The following is an 18,268-nucleotide window of genomic DNA, read 5'->3' as shown; positions in this document are numbered from 1 at the left end:
TGGCCTGCTCCCCTGGAGGCTGCAGGGGGTGGGGGGTGCTTTTGGCAAAGGCGCAATTTGCATATTGCAGCGATGTCCATCCCTCCCACCCAGGTCTTAACAGGACCTCTCTTCTGAGAAGACAGTTGAGTCCCCTGCATTTCCATTCAGACAAGGAAACCCTCAAAGACAGCTTCTCATTCACAGAGCCTAGTTCATTCTTGTCTTCCAGTTTTCTTCCTTTTCCCTTGTGACATATCTCATATTATTTTCAAACCTGGGTTTAAGTGTAGTCCAATGGACAAAATAAGCCAGCATATTTATTTTGTGCCACTATGTGCTGATAGATGCGTAGTTAAAAATATTTGCCTTTTATTTTCCTTGGAGTTCTAGACAGATCTCTTTTCTTAACTGCCTAGGTCCTGCCATTGACTTGGAAAAAGTAAAGTCAGAATGTCTCGAGCCCGAGCCGGAGTTACGGAGCACTTTCAGTGAGGAAGCAAATACGTCGTCCTATTACCCCGCTCCTGCACCTGTCATGGACAAGTATATCCTAGACAATGGCAAGGTAGTGTTTCAAGCTCACTATCCATTCCCTGCGAGTGTTTGTTAGCTAGAGTAATGATGGAGAGTGTGGTGGGAGCTTCCGGAGGCACAGCTTGGCCGGCTGGCCTCCGGCCTGGGCCTAAGTAACTATTTCCAGAATTCGTGTGTTGTAACTAGTGGAGCTGTACTGGGACTTGTTCTTTTCTGACCCCCCTCTATGTTTTTTTAAATACTGGGCCAAAGCAATTGTAAAACTCAACTGACATTTTAAAATAGCTTAGTAGTGAGAAAGATTTTAAAAAACATGGCCAGGATCCATGGGTGGCGCAGCGGTTTGGCGCCTGCCTTTGGCCCAGGGCGCGATCCTGGAGACCCGGGATCAAATCCCATGTCGGGCTCCCGGTGCATGGAGCCTGCTTCTCCCTCTGCCTGTGTCTCTGCCTCTCTCTCTCTCTCTCTCTCTGTGACTATCATAAATAAAGAAAATAAATCTTTAAAAAAAAAAAAAGCATGGCCGTTTGATGAAACTTGTCCTACCTTCCTATAAAAGCGGATACATAAAATTTGTACTAGGAAGCACTCTGATTGACCAATAACTCAATACTTATCCATTCACTATGTACGACGTACCTACATGTTCTAAACCGAATGCTAGACCCCGAGGATAAGCTGGTGAATGAGACATGCTCCTTGTTGCTCAGCTGTTTCCGAGCTGTATATTCAGCAGTGGTTAGCTCACAGTCCTAGGACTACATATATCTGCTCAGATTGTCTTGTAGGACCCTTAGAAAAAAATCATGAAAGAAAATCTAAGGACTATTAGTAATTATATTGGTACAGGCGTGAAAAAATGATGAAGTAGCCTTGGGAAACCTTAAAGTCACCTGATACAGCAGCAGGGCAGGGAGGTAACTGTTGTGACATCCTTCTGACATCCACATGGATTCATCTTGGGAGAAGGCTGTTGGAGGCCTTTGTCTAGGCACTGGTCAAGGTCAGTGGTAGTGTTCTGTGTGCCACCGTGGCGTACGTTACAGGCATCACCTCTCATTCTCCCCAGAGAATCATCTGTGTCAGTCTATTTTTCCTGCCTTGTGCTTCAGAAGGTCTCTGTTTATCCAATATTGTTCCCCAGTGGGCTGATGAGAAAGGAAAGGTTGTTTTATTTGGGTTCTTCCAGCTATACCCCTGCACTGGCCAAATGGAGACAAAAAGCAAATATTGTCAGCCGAGGAAATGAAACGTGTTAGTCTCGAGGGCTGTCTTGGATATCCCGCCATTCCCTCCTCTTCCACTGAGTGCTGCCTCCCCGCAGAGGCAGAACTGATGCGCCAGGCCATCGCCCGTTCTGTCTTGACCTGCTCCAGCCAACAGGCTTTAAAAGCCTGCTTTTCAGGGGAGAGGCGGCATGACGGGGTGGAAGGAGGAGCCCAGAGCCTGCAGGCCCCACGGAGCTCTATCTCTGTGCTTTCTGTGGGGCCTTGCTTGGGTGGGCCTGTCCCTTCTCTGGGCCTCAGGATCTCCATCTTGGCGAGGTGGGATGGGTTATTGCTCTCCATAGGCCTTGAATGACTCCAAGTGCACATCTAAGTTGGGTGAATCTTCCTCCATCGGAGATAAAAGAAAGGACTATTCTATGTTGATTTCTTTTTAGTGATGACCACACTGTAGAGTGGCTAGAGACTTTCTTAAGATAGCTTCCAAGAGAAATATCTTTCTCTCTTCCTTTGATGACTGACAGTTTCTGAGCATTATGGGGGCTTCTTTTGCAAAGATATCATTTTTCCATCTCCAGGAAATGGGTCTCTCAAACCTCATTTAATGTTTTTAGAGGAGTTGCACAACAAATCTTAAAATTGAAAATTTTTGTTCGTTGGTTGTTGCCAACATGTTGCTATAAAACTGACCTGACTTTTGTTTACAACTAATTTGTAGTTCAGCAGAGATATTTATGAAGGGAGAGGAGAGGAAGCGGCCAGGCTAGAGATGCAGGCAGCCTCCCAGAGCAGCGGCATTCCCTACATCCTCATTGTTCTTGGCTCTGCTATGGTTCTGACCCTTTCTTTTCTCTGCCTGCATGAACAAAAGCCTTAATCTCTACAAAGCCTAAAGCATTAGAATAGGATCCATTTCCTAGTAGGAAACTAGCTTTGTCCTATAAAACATTTCACAAAGCCGTTTTTTTGATCAAGTCCCATCCTAGCAGATGCCGTATTTTTAATAACCTCCCTTGACACATAAGGCTAACATTTTGGTCAAATAGCGAACTATGGTTTATGTGAATAGGGCTTACCGCGAAAGTTACTTTCTGATTCTGATAAAATTCATTGCTTTTCTTTGTCTAGGATGCTTTATTTCAAAAACTCATTGAATCACAAAGCTGCAAAGACCATTAAAGTTTAAATAGTCTAATAATTTATCTGTGGCATAGATGGGGAAACACATCCAGAGCAGGGGCTCCTCTGTCGTTAGAGAGTAGGTTAGAGACAGGCAGAGAGGACCTGGAAGCCAGGTCTGCAGGTTCCCAGGCCGGTGTTTTTCCCAGTCTATACTGCTGCATCTCTGAAAGCTGGGCATTGCTCCCGGAGACCCTGAGCTTTGCTATAACCTCAGGAGCCCTTGTCCCAGCATATACCTGTGATTGGTCTTACCCAGAGCCATTTCTTTCTGCGCTCTAAAGTTGGCTTTGTACTCAAGTGCATGTCAGAAAATATTTTCTTCTCTAAAGAACCACAGCTCATCAGAACTGAAAGTCTGTGCCATTGAAACATATTAAATATGCCCATCAGTTTCTTAACTGCTTTGTGTTCAGACTAGTCCTGATCAGTTTGAAGGGGACAGAAGAGGCAAAGCCTCAACCTGTCCCCATGGAGATGTACCGTGAAGGGCTGAGTCAGGTGGTGAAGGCCCTCAGTAGGCTAGAAATTCAGAGGGGGATAGAACTTAGCCCTGGAGCAGTTGAAGAGTGTTTCCTGGATTCGGGACTGGGGCTCAAGAGATTAGCAGGCTTAAGAAGACATAGAAGGCATTTGTTCCTGAGCAGAGACACCACGGCTGGTGGGGGTGGGAGGAGAAGGCGGAGGAAGTAACAGTTACTAAATGTGTGCTGCCCTCCTGACATTTCATTCATGTTATGTCACATAATCCTCTGAACAGCTCTGTGAATTCAGGGGTGTCTCACCTCTTCTCCACCTGAGGAAAGTGATATTGGAGAGGTCAAGTGACTAGCCCAAGGTCCCCAGCTCGTAGGTAGCAAGGTCAGGATTCACACCCAGGGCTGGAGACTCCAGCGCCCATCTTTCCGTTACCGCATACCGAAAGTAGAAGGAAGGGTAGGAGCTTGAGAGCTTCATCGTAACGGCTATAGCAAGGAAACAAAGGCTAGGAGGTTGACTGGAAAGAGGATTCTAGACGGCTTCTAAAGCTGACTGAGGAGATTGGACTGATGTGATAGTAAATAGGGAGCCATTCAAGATTCCAGAAGGTTCACATAGAAACAGAGTTGAAAACTATGGAAGTCATGTAGCCAAAGAAGGAAAGCCGTGTTTAGGGGAACTAATCTGCAGTGTTTCTAGGGTGGGTTGGAGGAAGCAAGGACTGGAGCAGGAAGGCCAGCCCGTGGCTTCTCCTGGTTACCCTATCTGCAGTAGTGACCCGCGGTGGGGGCCAGCTCGGGAAGTGTCTGGGCCAGTACAGAGGAAGGCTCAAAAAGAAACCCAGTAGAATGTTGATGCAGTAGATAGGCTATGTCCCCACCACGGCCATGGCCCTGGCAGCAGCAGGCAGGCCTGGGAACATGGGCTCTAGGGTCATACAGATTTGGGTTTGAATCTTGATTCCAAAATTTACTGCTAGTGTGTCTTAGGAAAGGTAATTTTGTCCTTCTGAATCTTTATTCACATCTGTAAAGTGGGAATAATAACTTCTACCTATTTCCATATCTTGAGGTTGTTACAAGGATTAAATAAATTGAGGGTACTATACCTGGCTCATTACAGGTACTCAAAAAATAATACTGCCCCCCTTATCTAATAGAACATTGGCCAAAGTGACTGTCATCTCTCTTTTCAGAATAGTAAATTAAAAGACTATAGGAAAGCAAGGCCCAGGGTAGAAAAGAGCAGAGACTTTGAGAAACTGGAGCTGTCTTCCATCTCTGAGGTTTTCTGATTCTGAGTTTGATCTAATTCAAATTCCCTGCTTCTCCCCTGTCTCAGGAAGCTTGTGAGGGCAGCTTCAGAGTGTCATCAAGGGAGGTGAGTTGGGACCCAGCAGGGAGCAGCAGGAAACTTGTCCCCGGCATGCCTCATCTGGCACACAGACTGCCCACCTGCAGTTGAGACTGCGGAGGAAAGGCCAGACTTGACCTTGGATCCATGTTGCCCAGCTGGCCCCGGGCAGCACATCCCACTTCCAGGGCTGCTTATCTTCCCGAGCCACACAAGCAGATTTGCAGGACTGAAGCAGGCAGCACAGGAAGACCGCGTGGATCTGGTTATCTGATATCAGGCCTGCAGAGATCTGAGTGATCTTGCGAGTAAAAGGAAGCAAAGGCAGATGAGGCCAGGAGGCTTGTTACTTACTGGCAGTCATGGGTGGGCTGTGTTCCGGGTTGTTTTGTTTTTGTTTTCTGATGATTGAAAAACCTCAGTAATTGGTGAAGGAGGAAGTGTTGCTGACTGACCTGTCTTCCCGGCTGTGTGTGTCCACCTTCTTTTCCAAGCCAGTCTTCCGTAGAAAGATCCAGTCATCTTTGAACAATAGTTCTTGCCTATCTGCCATCAGTTTGGGGTGTGCGCAGTCTCTCAGACCAAGACCTCTCCAGGGAGGTCTCCTGACCACAAGAGGTGGTTGACCCACACGTCCTTCTGAAGACAAGGACTTTTGGCAGAGCCCCGTCATGACCCTTAGAAAGTCTAGCCCAATATCAGCTTCCTCCTCTCCTTCCCCTCAGAGGCCATTTGCACCCTCCATAGACTCACTAGAAACACAACATAAATGGCAATGTCAAAATCAAAACTATTTTTTAACGATAATATTAGCAAAGGGTTTTGAGTTGTTAAAAGAGCCAGAAAAGAGAAACAATTTGAAAACCTGTAGTTTATTGCTAGATCATTCTGAGTCTTTGACATTTACTGACGCTGCCCTGAAACTCTCTGAGTGCTTCCCTTATAACGAGTGTTAGATTATATTCTATTACGTGTGCCATCAGAATCAGACTGGGGATGCTGTGGCTGTGTTTAATCTGTTAAAGTCTTAGGTGTTCTGAGCCAGAAGGAACTCAGAGGTGAAATCCCCCGTTCCCGGTTCAGTTCACGGGAAGCCGGAGCCAGAGGCGGGAAAGGACTTGCACAAACACACTCTGATGAATGGCGGAGCCTGGCAGCCGCCTGCCCCACTCCAGCGGGCAGTGGTTTTCAGACTTCGCTGTACACTGGAGCTACTTAGGGAACTTCCAACCATCCTGGTACCTAGGCCGACCCACAGTAATAAATCAGAATCCCTGGGAATGGGGCCCTGGCACAAGCAATTTTTAGAGCCCTAGATGACCCCTGTGCGTGCCACTGCTGAAAGCCACTGTCCCAGCATGTTCACGTTACAGGGAGAGAAGTCTTTCTAAAGTGTAGGAGAGAAAGAAGTGAACCTATGTGTTCCTGAGGTATGGTCAGGCTCTGAGTGGCCTCGTTACAACATGAGTGCAGCTTAGGTTCCCAGCCCTACAGCTTAATCGTCGAGTGACTTGGCAACTGGCGTCACCTTTCTCAACCCAGTTTTTAGTTTTTCCATCTGAAATGAAAATTGTATCTCAACACCTTCCTTCCAGGGTTGCCATGAAGATTTGAGATAGTGGCTATACAGCACTCAAATAACCCCTGGTGCACGATAGGTATTTAGTAAATAAGTATTATTTCCCTTAAATAAAGCTAACGTACTATTTATGGAATGGGTCCCTGATAGCTGTGCAGCAATGACTTTTAAAGGACAGGAAAAGTTTCCAACTGCCAGCCTGTCCGACTACACAGGTGCTTGTGTTCTTATCCCTTTCAGGTCCATCTGGGAAGCGGGATTTGGGTTGATGAGGAGAAATGGCACCAGCTACAAGTAACCCAAGGAGATTCCAAGTACACAAAGAACTTGGCAGTCATGATTTGGGGAACAGATGTTCTGAAGAACAGAAGCGTCACAGGAGTTGCCACAAAAAAAAAGAAAGATGCGGTCCCTAAGCCACCCCTCTCGCCTCACAAACTAAGCATTGTCAGAGGTAGGTCACTGCAGAACCGAAGCCCTGACGGAGGTGCTGCCCTGTACTCTTGGGACGGTACGGGACCCAGTTCAATTCCCCAAACATGAGGTTTCCCCATGCCAGGCCCTGGGTGTGGACCTCCTCCCAGAAGAGCTCACGTCTAACAGGGAGGTGAGACGTGGACACAAGTACAGTTCGAGGTGCTAGCATGAGAGGGGGACTGATGACATGTTGAGGGACGTCTCAGGAGGGGAGGAGACCCCCAGCTGGAGAATCAAGGAAGGATTCCTGGGAAAGAGGGTCAGAGGGTCACTGCACTGGGCCTCAGAAGCTGTGCTCCTGACCACTAGTCTCTAAGTGTCCAGCTGCCATGCTTCAGTGAAGAAAGTAGACTCTAGCAATAAGGACATTTTGAGCAGGCCCCATGCCAGGTTCCAGGGCAGACAACAAATATGTCGGGTAATTTCAGGTTTGGATAAAGCTGACGAAGCATCATCACATGTTATGGCAGGACAGGGGGCTGTGTTAGCCGTGGCGGCTGGAGCAGGCCCGCTGGGAGGGGCTGGGGACTGGAGTGGAGGAGGCAGGCTGTGGATGGGAGGGGTGCTACGACGGGATGATAAACAGGTGCAGAAGCCAGCATGCTCAAGGGATGAGGAAGCTCCGGACAGCCCCAGACTCATGGGGGAGAGCAGAGTGAGATCGGGAGGTGGGCAAGAGCAGGTCTTGAGGGCCGTGAAGGCCACGTGAACAGCTTGGATCCACTCACAGGAGAAGGACGGGGGGTCTACAGATCGTAGGGTGACCAAATGGGAGGCTCATGCAGGGGTTCAGTTGGAGGTGACAGTGCCAGGGGCTGAGGTTAGAGCAGTGGGCGTGGGAAAAACTGCCAGATTTAGGGTATGTTTGGGAGGTCAGGGTAGCAGGACTTGGCGAGATTAAGTGCCCAGCCTGGGGTTGCCGCCCTGACCTGGTGTGCTGCAGCACAGCTGCCTGCCTGCCTCATGACTACTGACGTAGGCAGCTACGTATCTTTAGACAGGTAACCTTTAGTTGGCTGCTGTCTGGAACGGTGGTGGGTCCTGAGTTGGGAGGTCGCCCTGAGAGAGCGGCCCTCCTGGGGAGGCAGCCCCGCCCTGCCCGATAGGTGCCTGCCAGTGACCGGCCGGCCCCTGGCCATGCTTGCTCTAAGATCACCTGCCATGTGTCGGCCTCAGGCACCAGCCTGACCTTCCCTGATTCCGCTCCACGTCCTCGCTGCCTGGCGCAGGGCCTGGCACACAGTAGGGGCTCAGTACGTGAAGTCTGAACAAACGGAACACAAGAGCGGCAAGCTCATCCCCGACTGGCTGGCTCTTGGGGTGATTTCTTGCAAATCGCGTCCCCTCTGTGTCTTAGTTTCCTCAGTGGAAGCTTGCCTCTTCACACAGCTGAAAGGGCTGCCTAGGGTTACAGCTTGGGAATGGTGACGTTCCAGCTACCAGAGGAGACGTTCTCTGCTGCCATGCGCTGCCCCCGCAGAGCCATCGTGACCCCCTGATGATCACATCATCGAAGCTCCCCATCTTTCTCTTCAGCTTTGGGGCTCCCCCTGCCCACTCCCAGGGCGGGCTGATGGCAGGTGGAAATAGCCAGGTCTCCAGAACCTGTGGTGGAGGCTGGGGTGGCTTCGGGGTTGCGTGGAGCCCACCCTGGTCCATACAGCCTTCACCTCTGTTTTCCCGAGCCTTGTGCGCCGCGGGTACCGAGCGGATGCCCGGTGTCTCCATCCGTAAGGCCGGGATCGCAGTCCTCGTCCTGCTGCCTGGTGGCCCACACACACATTTTGAATGTTCCTTAAACCCCGTTCAGATGACATCCCATGCAGCCGAGGGGCCCCCGGTGCTACAGAACCCTGGAGCCATGTGGCGTGGGGCCATCCCAGGCTCACAGTCTTCAGCCCCACCTGCCAGCCCCCCGGCTTTCCCCACTGACCCGCTCCCCTCTTTCCCACGCCCTTTTTAAACCTCTGCTTTTCCTGACAGGATGGCCCACACCTCCCTCCTTCTCAAAAGACGGCCTTGCCTCTTCCTCGCTAAAGAGAAAAGGACTTGCGCAGCTCTGAGCTGCAGGCCTCACTGGGATTAACTGTCCCCTCCGTTCTTCTGCCTCACGGCCCCAAACAAGAGTTGCTGCCTACTTTGGGGCTGCCCATTGTCTCCTTCTGGGTCCCAGCCCTCCTGGCCTCCTCAGTACCTGCAGGCATGCTCCCGCGCTCCTGCTTTCTTGCAGGGGCTCGTCTCTCTCTCAAGGCTACTTGTACCTCCCACCTGCTGCCATGTCTCCTTTGGCCTTTTCATGTCTGGGTTTCTTATGTGTTCAGTGCCCCTGCTGTCTGGTGTTCACCCCCCAGCCCTCTACTCGGTCTGCTCCTGCCGAGTGTCCCATGGACTCCCTCCTTACCAAATCGGGCACCTCCTCCCTGTGTGATGGGACCACTCCTCCTCTACTGAGGGACCATCCTCGAGCTCGATTCCTCCTCTGCTTCCCTGGCTTCTCGTCCCTTCTGTGGGCTGCTCTTCTGCTGGCCGCCTCTGTCCCCAGGGTGCCCTCTCTCTCACTCCCCAAGGCCTCCCCCTGCCACTTCCCACCGGGCCCCTGGCCCTCTCTGTGTGCCCACGGCCGGGCTGAAGTCCGCACTCCTGTCCCAGCTCATAGCTGCGGACCCGGCCTCCAGGGACCCCTCTGCCCTCCCCTCATGCCACGAATCCCGTTCCCCACTGTGCTCTAGCCACAGGGGCCTCTTCCTCTTCCTTCCCATTCCCACCGTCAGCGGTGGCCTCCGCCTGCCCCGCACATCCTGCGTCCTCCTGGCCATCCAGAGCGGCATCCCAGCAGCCCACCCACCGTAGCCTTCCCTCTGCTCTCTGTCAGGTCAGCATCCCCCAGAAAGTCTGCGAAGCATTTCTCGTCTGTTCCTTAACCTGGGTAATTGTCTCCCCAGCCCCGTGCCCCTTAGAATATATGCTCCTGAGCATCCTGTTCAGGCCTAGCAGGTAGTGAGTGCTCAGAAAACATCTGCCAAATCAGTGAACGATGTTCCCAAATCTGTCTTTGGCTCCATCCACACTTCTGAGTTCCCGAGCTGAACATCGGGGTGCCTTCGGCACCCGCACAGCCTCCCCCCCCTCAGTGCTCTCCCCCTTTTCCTGTCTCCGGGGCCTCCCGCCCCTTGCCCCTTCCGTATTCCCCGTCTTGGTGAAGGGCACCAGAGATGCATCATGCTCGAGTCCCCCCCATGCCTCATTCTGTGTGTTGTGCCCCCAGGTACCTTAACTGCCCCCTGCCGCCCTGTCCCACTGCACCCCTCACAGCCCCTGTGTCTTCCCCATGCTGCTCCAGCAGCTTCCAGACTCCTCCCTGTCCATTATGTAACCAGAAAGCAGACACGATCCTGTTAGCACCACCCCATCACAGCCAGGCGTAGCGCCCGTTATTAAAAGTTAAGCTTCTTAACATGTCACGGAAGCACCTTTGTGACCTGGCCCGGCCTGCGCCCAGCTGTTCCCCAGCCGTACACCCGTAGAGCTCTTGCCCTGGTAACTGCGGTCCCCCCTGAACAAGCCTGGCTCCCTCGTCAGGGAGTCTGTACGTGGTTCCTGTGCCTGGGCCATCCGTCCCCTCGCTGCTTTGCCTGCCTGGCTGCCACCAACCACCCAGACCTGCTCAGACAACCTGCCTGCAGGAAGCCTTCCCTGGCCTCTCAGGGCGGTGGACACTTCGGTGTGTGTCCCAGAGCCCATCGTGCCCACTTCTGTTCTCTTCCCACTGTATCTCTGCCTCCCAGGGGCCTGCTCCAGTGGCAACCACTCAGCCCAGAAGTGCTTGCCCTGCAAGTGAGTGGGGAGGGAGATGACTTGCCCAAGGCCTTCCATCTGGTTAGGTCAGAGCCGGCCAGAAGGAGGCTTTCAGACCTCCTTGTCTCCAGAGGGTCCACAACACAATGTTGGTTCTTTCTTTAACTATAACCAGCTCCCACGGGGCCAGGGAGACAATTACCTACTAGGCAGGTTTGAAGTCGGTCTCCTATCCCACCGCACATTCACCGTTTTAGCCTAATTATTTGAGCTCCTTGAGACCGCATCGGATGGGCCTTGCCACTCAAGCTCCTTGTGGATTGAGATTGCGTGTGTTAATTTGATTTCTACCACATTTAGTCTCACTTGCCTACAAAATGGCAATCCTTGATGCTCACGAGGATTTTCTCGTCTCTTTGATTTCAAGGTCGTTCCTTGTGGGACGGCAGCAAGACAGGTGAATACGACACCGTTTTAGAACATTGAAAGCAGGAGAGCTGTAGGAGATCTTGCTTTAATGATAAGCTCCAGGATGACAGTTAAACCTTATTAAGGCCAAATGACCTTTTGCAGAGTGCCTTGAGTTTTCTAAATGAGCCACAGCATTGAGTTCTGGTTAATTTTTATAACTTTTTTAATAGGACACATTAGCGCTGTTATAAACCTTGTTAATTAAGCAATAATCTCAAACGCTCCCTCGCAGAGGGAGACATTCCCAGCAAGTGCAGGTGATTAATATCTAGAGTCTAACAAAGCCTTTTAATCAACCGGAGGGGCCGTGCAGCACTCTTGCCCCCAGGACAAGAGTACGTCGGGATTCTGGGGAGGACTCTTGGAAGACCTTCCTCCATTTGCCCCTCCGGTGACCCCTGCTAGGGCGCCGAGGGCCACCCCCCACCACTGGTCTCACCCCTTCCCTCTTCAGCCTCTCCACCACCCCCCTACCTTCCAGGCAGCTGCAGACTGAGCCCTGAAACGATCCCCTCGGATTATCTGGTTTGCCGTCCTACCTTCACAGATGGTAAAACTGAGACCCGGGGAGATGCCCTTAGAGGCTGTGCAACTAGGGCAACAGCCAGATTCGACCCCCTGAACTTTGAGACAGTTCTCAGCCTCCTCACTTGATTCCCTGTGAGTGTCAGCTTCCTCCTGGCCCCGGGGCCGATATGGAGTGTCCAGGCGTTCCTGTCTGTGGGAGAGACGCTGGTCACAGTCTTATTAGACCTCGATATGTGCTTGGAGAGAGTCAGGAGAGTGTGGGAACACAGAGGCCGTGGGGTCTCCTAGCGCCATCTGGTCCGTCCCATGGAGGCTGAGTCTGGAAGGATGAGTAGGATTTAGGCACCGGAAGGAGCCAGGCTAGTCAGGGAGGAGACGATCGAGGACACAGACTTGTGGGATAGCCTGGAGCGGGGGGGGGGGGGGGGGGGGCTGTTTGCCGGTGGACCTCGCAGCAGGCAGGACGGAGAGGGACGGGGCCTCCTACCTTCTTGTCTCAGTCCCTGTGGAAAGACCAGGACAGGATGAAGTGGAGATTAGCAGGCCAACCAGAAGGCTTGTAAAGCCTGTCAGTGGGGAGGGGAGGGTGGCCCAGACACAGAACGCCTATGGCACATGTGCACCTGCAGCGCAGATGGCACCAGGGGGCAAGCTGGTCGCGTGCACAGGGGGGCTTGGTGCTGGGGGCGGCAGCAGCAGGCCTGAACTCACCTCTGCCTGCAGGCCTGCACCTGCTCTCGTGCAGTTGAGGGATCAGCAGTGCTAGGCCTGCAGTCCCTCCCAGTGCTGACATGCTTCATCTCCAACAGGACTACCTGCCACGGGCTCACCTGCTAGATGAGATTTTGTTTAGCCCCCCTGGCAGCTCGTGAAGACTGGGCGAGGAAGTGCAGGTTCAGAGAGGTTCAGATTCTTGCCTTCGATTTTATACTCCAGCGGTACCTTCCCCATGCACACCCACAGTCCCTCAAGTCCCCTAGATTTCCCTGGAAAACTGTTCATTCATTCACTTAACATGTTCGCTTAACCTTGTCCCTCCGCAAGTTCTTCTAGGCCCTGGGAACGAAGAGTCGTCCCCATAGAAGTGTAGTGTTCCTCGCGGTTCCAAGAACGCTTACGAAATGTTTATGTCGCGTGCTTCATGGCAGCCTTAAAAAAGCTAATCTGTGGTTTGTTGACCTTCGTTATGAGATGAGGCATCTAGGGCAATGATTTGCCTCAGGTCCCCAGGCTAGGAAGTGGGCTGCAGTCAGGCTCCTGTCAGACCTCGTGCTCACTCTTGGCTTCGTCAGGGAGAGTGGCCATCCTCAGCCTCATTAGTAATCACCACCATGGGATGCCACGTCACACCCACCAGGCGGTCAAAGCCTTAGGAAGCTGGCAATGTCAAGTGCTTTTGAAGATACAGGGCAACCACTATGTGCATTCACTACTGGTAGGAGTGCCGGTCAGTGCCACCACTTTGGAGAACAGTTCACTGGGCACCACCCAGGAAAGTTGGGGACGCACACCCTCTAGCATTCAGCAGTTCCCCACGAAGGCCCGTCCCCTGGAGAATTTCCTGCACGTGTGCTCCAGGAGACGCGCACTGGGGAGTTGGTAATTGCAAAACACTGGAAACAATCCAAGTATCCATTGATGGTAAAATGGATCGGCAGACGGGGGAGTAGTCCCTTCAGGAGACTAGTACCCGTCAGTGAAAATGGATGGGCCGCAGCTGCACTTGCACTTGGGTAAATCACAAAACCATAATGTTGAGCGAAAACAGAGTCAAAAAGATACATAAGGTCTGGATACACTAGGGGCACAGGTAAAAAACAGGGAAGAGTAAGCAGTGTGCTAGTTAAGGATGTATAGAGACGTGATAACACGGAAAGGAAAGAATTCAGGAGAGTGCTTCCCTCCGGGGGCGGCGGGTTCGGGAGGGGCCTCCAAGGCTTCGAGGGGACCAGCCACGCCCCACTAAGCTGGGGGTGGGCACACGGATGTTGTATCATTATTTTAAAGCGTAAGCTGACAGTTTATCCTATCTACATTTGTGGTAGAAATCCAAGGGTGCAGCTGTGCCGGGCCTGGGCCCTGGTGTCGGGAGGTAGGTCGGGAGGCAGGTCGGGAGGCGGGTTTTCTTTGCGCCCTTGAGAGGTCGTGCTGCCCCGCTCCATTAACGCTCGGCCGTCTTGTCTCCCTGTCCAGAGTGCTTGTATGACAGGATAGCACAAGAAACTGTGGATGAGACTGAGATCGCACAGAGACTCTCCAAAGTCAACAAGTACATCTGTGAAAAAATCATGGACATCAATAAGTCCTGTAAAAACGAAGAACGAAGGGAAGCAAAGTACAATTTGCAATAAACTTTGGATTTTTCATAAAGCCTTATCGTTTTCCTTGCGTGGCCCGTGATCGGGGCGATGGTGCCGTCCAGACCGGCCGCCATCCGTGGCAGTGCGTGCGCCGGGAGCCAGCTGGTTTCCAGGGCCTCGGCTTGCCCTGAACTTGGACTTCCCACTCCAAAGACGTCAGCCGGACGTGCTGAGACTTGGGCAGCGCCCTGGCGCCAATGTCTTTGTGGGGATGGGGAAGCGCTGTCTTTGCGGAGGGGGACGGAGTGTCCGAGCTGCCTACACACTTGACTGAGAATTTGAACTAATATTTTTACCATTCAAGGACTTCTATCTCTGTTTCTCTATTTTGTTCTATAATAAAGCTTCATTAATTCTTTGATGTAGACAATCATTATCCTCATTTATTTAAGGATATCAAGTGTACAGTGGAGGTGACCAGTATCCTTTGAGGGGTGGACCATTCAGGTGGAGAGCCAGAAAACTCATAAGGGGTGTGGTTGCCGTCTGCAGATCTGAAGGGCTGCCTCGAAACCAAATCACTATCTCTTACTTCAAAGGACAGACCTAGGACCAGACGCCGCTCTCACTCAAGATGATCTGAGATCCAGCTTCCTTGATAAATTGAACCCATCTCTGTGAAAGGGTGTAGGCGCGGTAATGTGAGATGTGGTCCAGCGTTACCGCCAGGAAGTAGGGGGCAATGTCACCTCGTGTCAGTTCGTTTATCCTTTTATATCTCAAATGATCTTTCAAGTTACATAATTTTTATCTCATGCAGCAACTGCTTCTCTAAGGTGCCTGGCGCGCAATCTGGCAACCACATTCGATCTTCCTGTTGATTTGCACTTTCTGTAATGCCTGTGAAGTCAGCATGGTATATTGGAAATGGCAAGGGTTTGGGGCTGAGCTCCTGGGTTCCAAGCCTGGCTCCCCCGCTTGCTTTGGGCTTAACCTAACCTCTTGAGTTTCCGTTTTCTGTTCCGTAAAAAGGAGATACTATCTACCTTGCAGAGTGGCTATAAGAATTCCTTACCGATATATAAAGTGTTCAATAAATGTTGCCAATTATTATTTTCTTCATTTCTGGTTATTGGCTTTTAGGAACTGGTTGGAAAACTCCAGCCTCTGGTTTTCCTAATGCTTCACCCTTGAGACCGTGGAGTGTCTGTAAGCAAAAGGTCAGGGTCACTGGGATGAGTAGGGGAGGTGGCTGCCTCTTTGAGGAATTTTATTTCAGTAAATAAAAGAATCCTTGGTAATGTGACATGTTGTACTCTTGCTCATAGGATGTGTAGGTGTGAATTTCCTTTTATGGGATTTCATCAGCTTTCCACAAACTAGCAGTGCAATCTTGGACTGACCACCTAACACCTTAAGAGTCCTTATCAGTATAATGAGGAAAATTCTGTCTACCTCACAGGCTGTATGGTTAATTAATAACAACAGACTATATATGTCAGGACTTCTCTAAACATTTAACATAGTTTTACTCATTTCCTGAGTAACGTTCAAGGCAGTAGTCGTGTTCAGTAAATCCATGCTGCTAAGATGGGTTCATTTCAACGGTGTGGGCATGAGTAGCACAGAAGCATGAGAGACTGGAGAAAAGTCTGCATTACTCTGAGCTCATCCCCTGTCCTCCCCAACTGTGGCAAAGATACAGATGCGCAGGAGCTCCGTGCCTTTCCCTTCAAAGACTATTTTATAATACGGTACCCGCTGTATAGGTGCTTTTACATTAGTGAAGGAAATAGTCATGGAAATCTACCTTTAAAAGCTATGGGAGATGTGAAGGTGCTTTATATAATGTACATCACATAGAGTAGGGACACATAGGGTGTGAAAGATTCTGGGATCTGTGTTCAAATCCTGACTTTACCACTGCTGACAAGGTCATTTGGCCTGTCCGTGCTCATTTCTTTTAAAGTAGAGATAGTGATCCCTAACTCAGGGTTGTTGTGGAGAGTATTCCAGGTAATATCTGGAAATCTCAGAGTCACCCGGATGTTACTTTTAGCTCTTAAGGCAGAATAAAATCAAAAGTGGATGTGACAAGGCAGGACATAGAGCCAATTCTGATGAGCAATCCGGAGAGGTTTGGAGCCTAGTTAGACTGAGATGGTTTTGAGTCCCTCTTGTGTGCCTAGTACCCTGTTACTGTCCTACAAGGACGAGGCCATCACTCCTATATCTGTACCAATGAAGAAATGGGCACAGAAGAGGTTAAATGACGTGTGGGCCAAGGTCTCAGACTTGCCAGCAGTGGAGCTGGATCAGAACCCAGGTCTGTGCAGGATCTGCCCTTTCACTCTTCCCTGACAGGTGAGTGGGATCTTAAGGTCTGAGACTCCAGGACTGTCATTGCAGGGTATCTTAGAGAGACCCAACTTCCGTAATTGGAAATAGGTCTCATTAATTCAAGCCATTTGAAGGAATTACAGCACCCATTATAAGGATTCACAGTTTTATTACATTCAAATACATACACAAAACGCAGATTCATTTTGTGTAGTAGAGAGTAGAGAGTTTCCAAATGTGTCCAATATTAAGAATTTACTGAGGCTTCAAGTACAGACTTCTGGGCCATGGCTTAGTGCACTTGAGTCAGGAAGTTTGAGATAGAGCTGGGGACGCAGGTGCCACCCCTCAATACTTTCAGTCTAGTGGAAGTCATTAGAAGACCTACTCTAACGGAGGAACAACAGTGGTTACCAAGTAAAAAGACGTGTTCCTTCTAAAGCGCCTGAGGATATCTGGAATAAATCTTCTTTTAAATAGCTAAGGATCCACCCCGAAAGCTTGTTTGGAGTCACTCTTTCATGATCACCAAGTGCCGTGTAGTTGGACGGTGACTTTCAGCTTAAGCACCAATGAGCGTCCCCTCGCTTTTGTCCTTAGTTTCTTTCTTTGGGTTCCCGTGACAGGCCAGGGAGTCATGTAGGACGGGACAGTCAGGACTGAATCGGCAAAGCCTGGGTTGATGAGGTTTGGGCACTGTCTTCAGAAGCCCGGGCAACAAGTTCTCGGTTCCCAGATGAACCTGAAAGACGTGGCTTGTTTTTATTTTCTGGCAGAGGAATGTGTGTTAGTGACCATTACGTGCGCACGATGTCTTGGATGCATTTCAAATCATGACTTGCTTTTGTAGTTATAAGGAAATACAAGCCACTTCATAGAAATTTTTGGAAAAATAGGGAAAAATGTCCCAAACCAGGCTACTGCAGGCATTGTGATGTATCCCTCGTGGTCTCTTTTTCAAGGCCACAAGTATGCGTTTTACGTACCTGAGATCCTAGCGTACGACGAGACTCATATCCCTCCCCTTCCATTTCTCACGTTTCCCTGCTGCTCCGTGAAACTCGACCATCAATTCCAGCATCTCCCAAGCGGACGGCTGTCAAGCTGTAGTGGGGTCAGCCATGCTGGGCCGCGGGGCCGAGGGGGTGCCAGGTCCTGAGAGGTGCCACTGCACCCGGGGCCCAGCATGCCGGCGGCCAGAGCCCGATCTGGAGGTCAGCGGGTTCGGGTTCAGTCCCAGCCTCGCTCGTACCGCCTCACCCGGTGTGGGTTCCGTCCTCTCTGAACACCAGCTCCTCCGTTTGCAAAATGGAGAAATAATGTCCCGTGGTGGGGGGTTAGGAGGACTGAGAATGTACTTGAAGCGCCGGGCCCACCCCTCTGCTCTGCTCTCCCCACACCCATCACCCATTCAGGGCCCCCGAACCCAATGCCCCGGGCCGGTCCCCAACCTGCTGTGACCCCTTACGCGGTGCCCTGCCGCAAGGCCCCAGACAGCCTGTCTTCATCCCGCTGCACTTGGAGCTCGTGGGCTGCCCGTGCACACCAACCCGCCCCTCACGCCTCTGCCTCCCCTGGCCGGCCTCAGCCCCGACGAACCCAGCTGCCCACTTGCCCTTCCCTGGCTCGTAGCGGCTTATAAACAAAACTCAGGGCAAGATTTCTGTGTGCGCAGTTTTTTCCCTCCATATTTTCTATCATTTTCTTAAAGTCATCTTACCTGGGTCAAAAGAAATAATAACATTTTTTTTATCATTCTTGATACATGTAATGAGTGTCACCATGTTCTCAATCATTTTGCCAACTTAGCAGGTGAACACTAGTACCTCGTTATATTTTCTTTGATTATTTCTGAGATTGCACAGTTCCCCAGAGTCGGTTGGGCCTTGTTTGCAGAAAATAAAACCTCAGCCTGTAAAAATCTCCAGCAGAATCCATTTCCTTTTCTGTGTTTAGTTTTCTCTGGACAATGTGTTTACCCTGGGCATATAAGTTTCACCTTTACATCTGCAAATAGACAAGTC

The 18,268-nt window shown here is 50.8% G+C and overlaps 2 protein-coding genes across 6 annotated transcripts in view; both read left to right on the top strand.

Annotated features, from left to right (window-relative positions):
- Positions 1 to 14,325, top strand: part of BEND5 (BEN domain containing 5) — a 48,191-nt gene extending 33,866 nt beyond the window's left edge. For all 4 annotated transcript variants that reach the window (XM_041739179.1, XM_041739180.1, XM_041739182.1 and 1 more), the window contains 3 exons: positions 399 to 547; positions 6,574 to 6,787; positions 13,798 to 14,325. In XM_041739179.1, coding sequence (XP_041595113.1) covers positions 399 to 547; positions 6,574 to 6,787; positions 13,798 to 13,955 — 521 coding nt within the window. In that variant the 3' untranslated portion in view covers positions 13,956 to 14,325. The remainder of the gene's footprint in view (positions 1 to 398; positions 548 to 6,573; positions 6,788 to 13,797) is intronic.
- AGBL4 (AGBL carboxypeptidase 4) overlaps positions 1 to 18,268 on the top strand; it is a 1,348,432-nt gene that overhangs the window by 1,143,072 nt on the left and 187,092 nt on the right. The gene's annotated exons all lie outside the window — the stretch shown is intronic.

This window comes from Vulpes lagopus, chromosome 23 (genome assembly GCF_018345385.1).
Source record: "Vulpes lagopus strain Blue_001 chromosome 23, ASM1834538v1, whole genome shotgun sequence".
Taxonomy (NCBI): domain Eukaryota; kingdom Metazoa; phylum Chordata; class Mammalia; order Carnivora; family Canidae; genus Vulpes; species Vulpes lagopus.
This window is presented reverse-complemented; position numbering and strand designations above follow the sequence as displayed.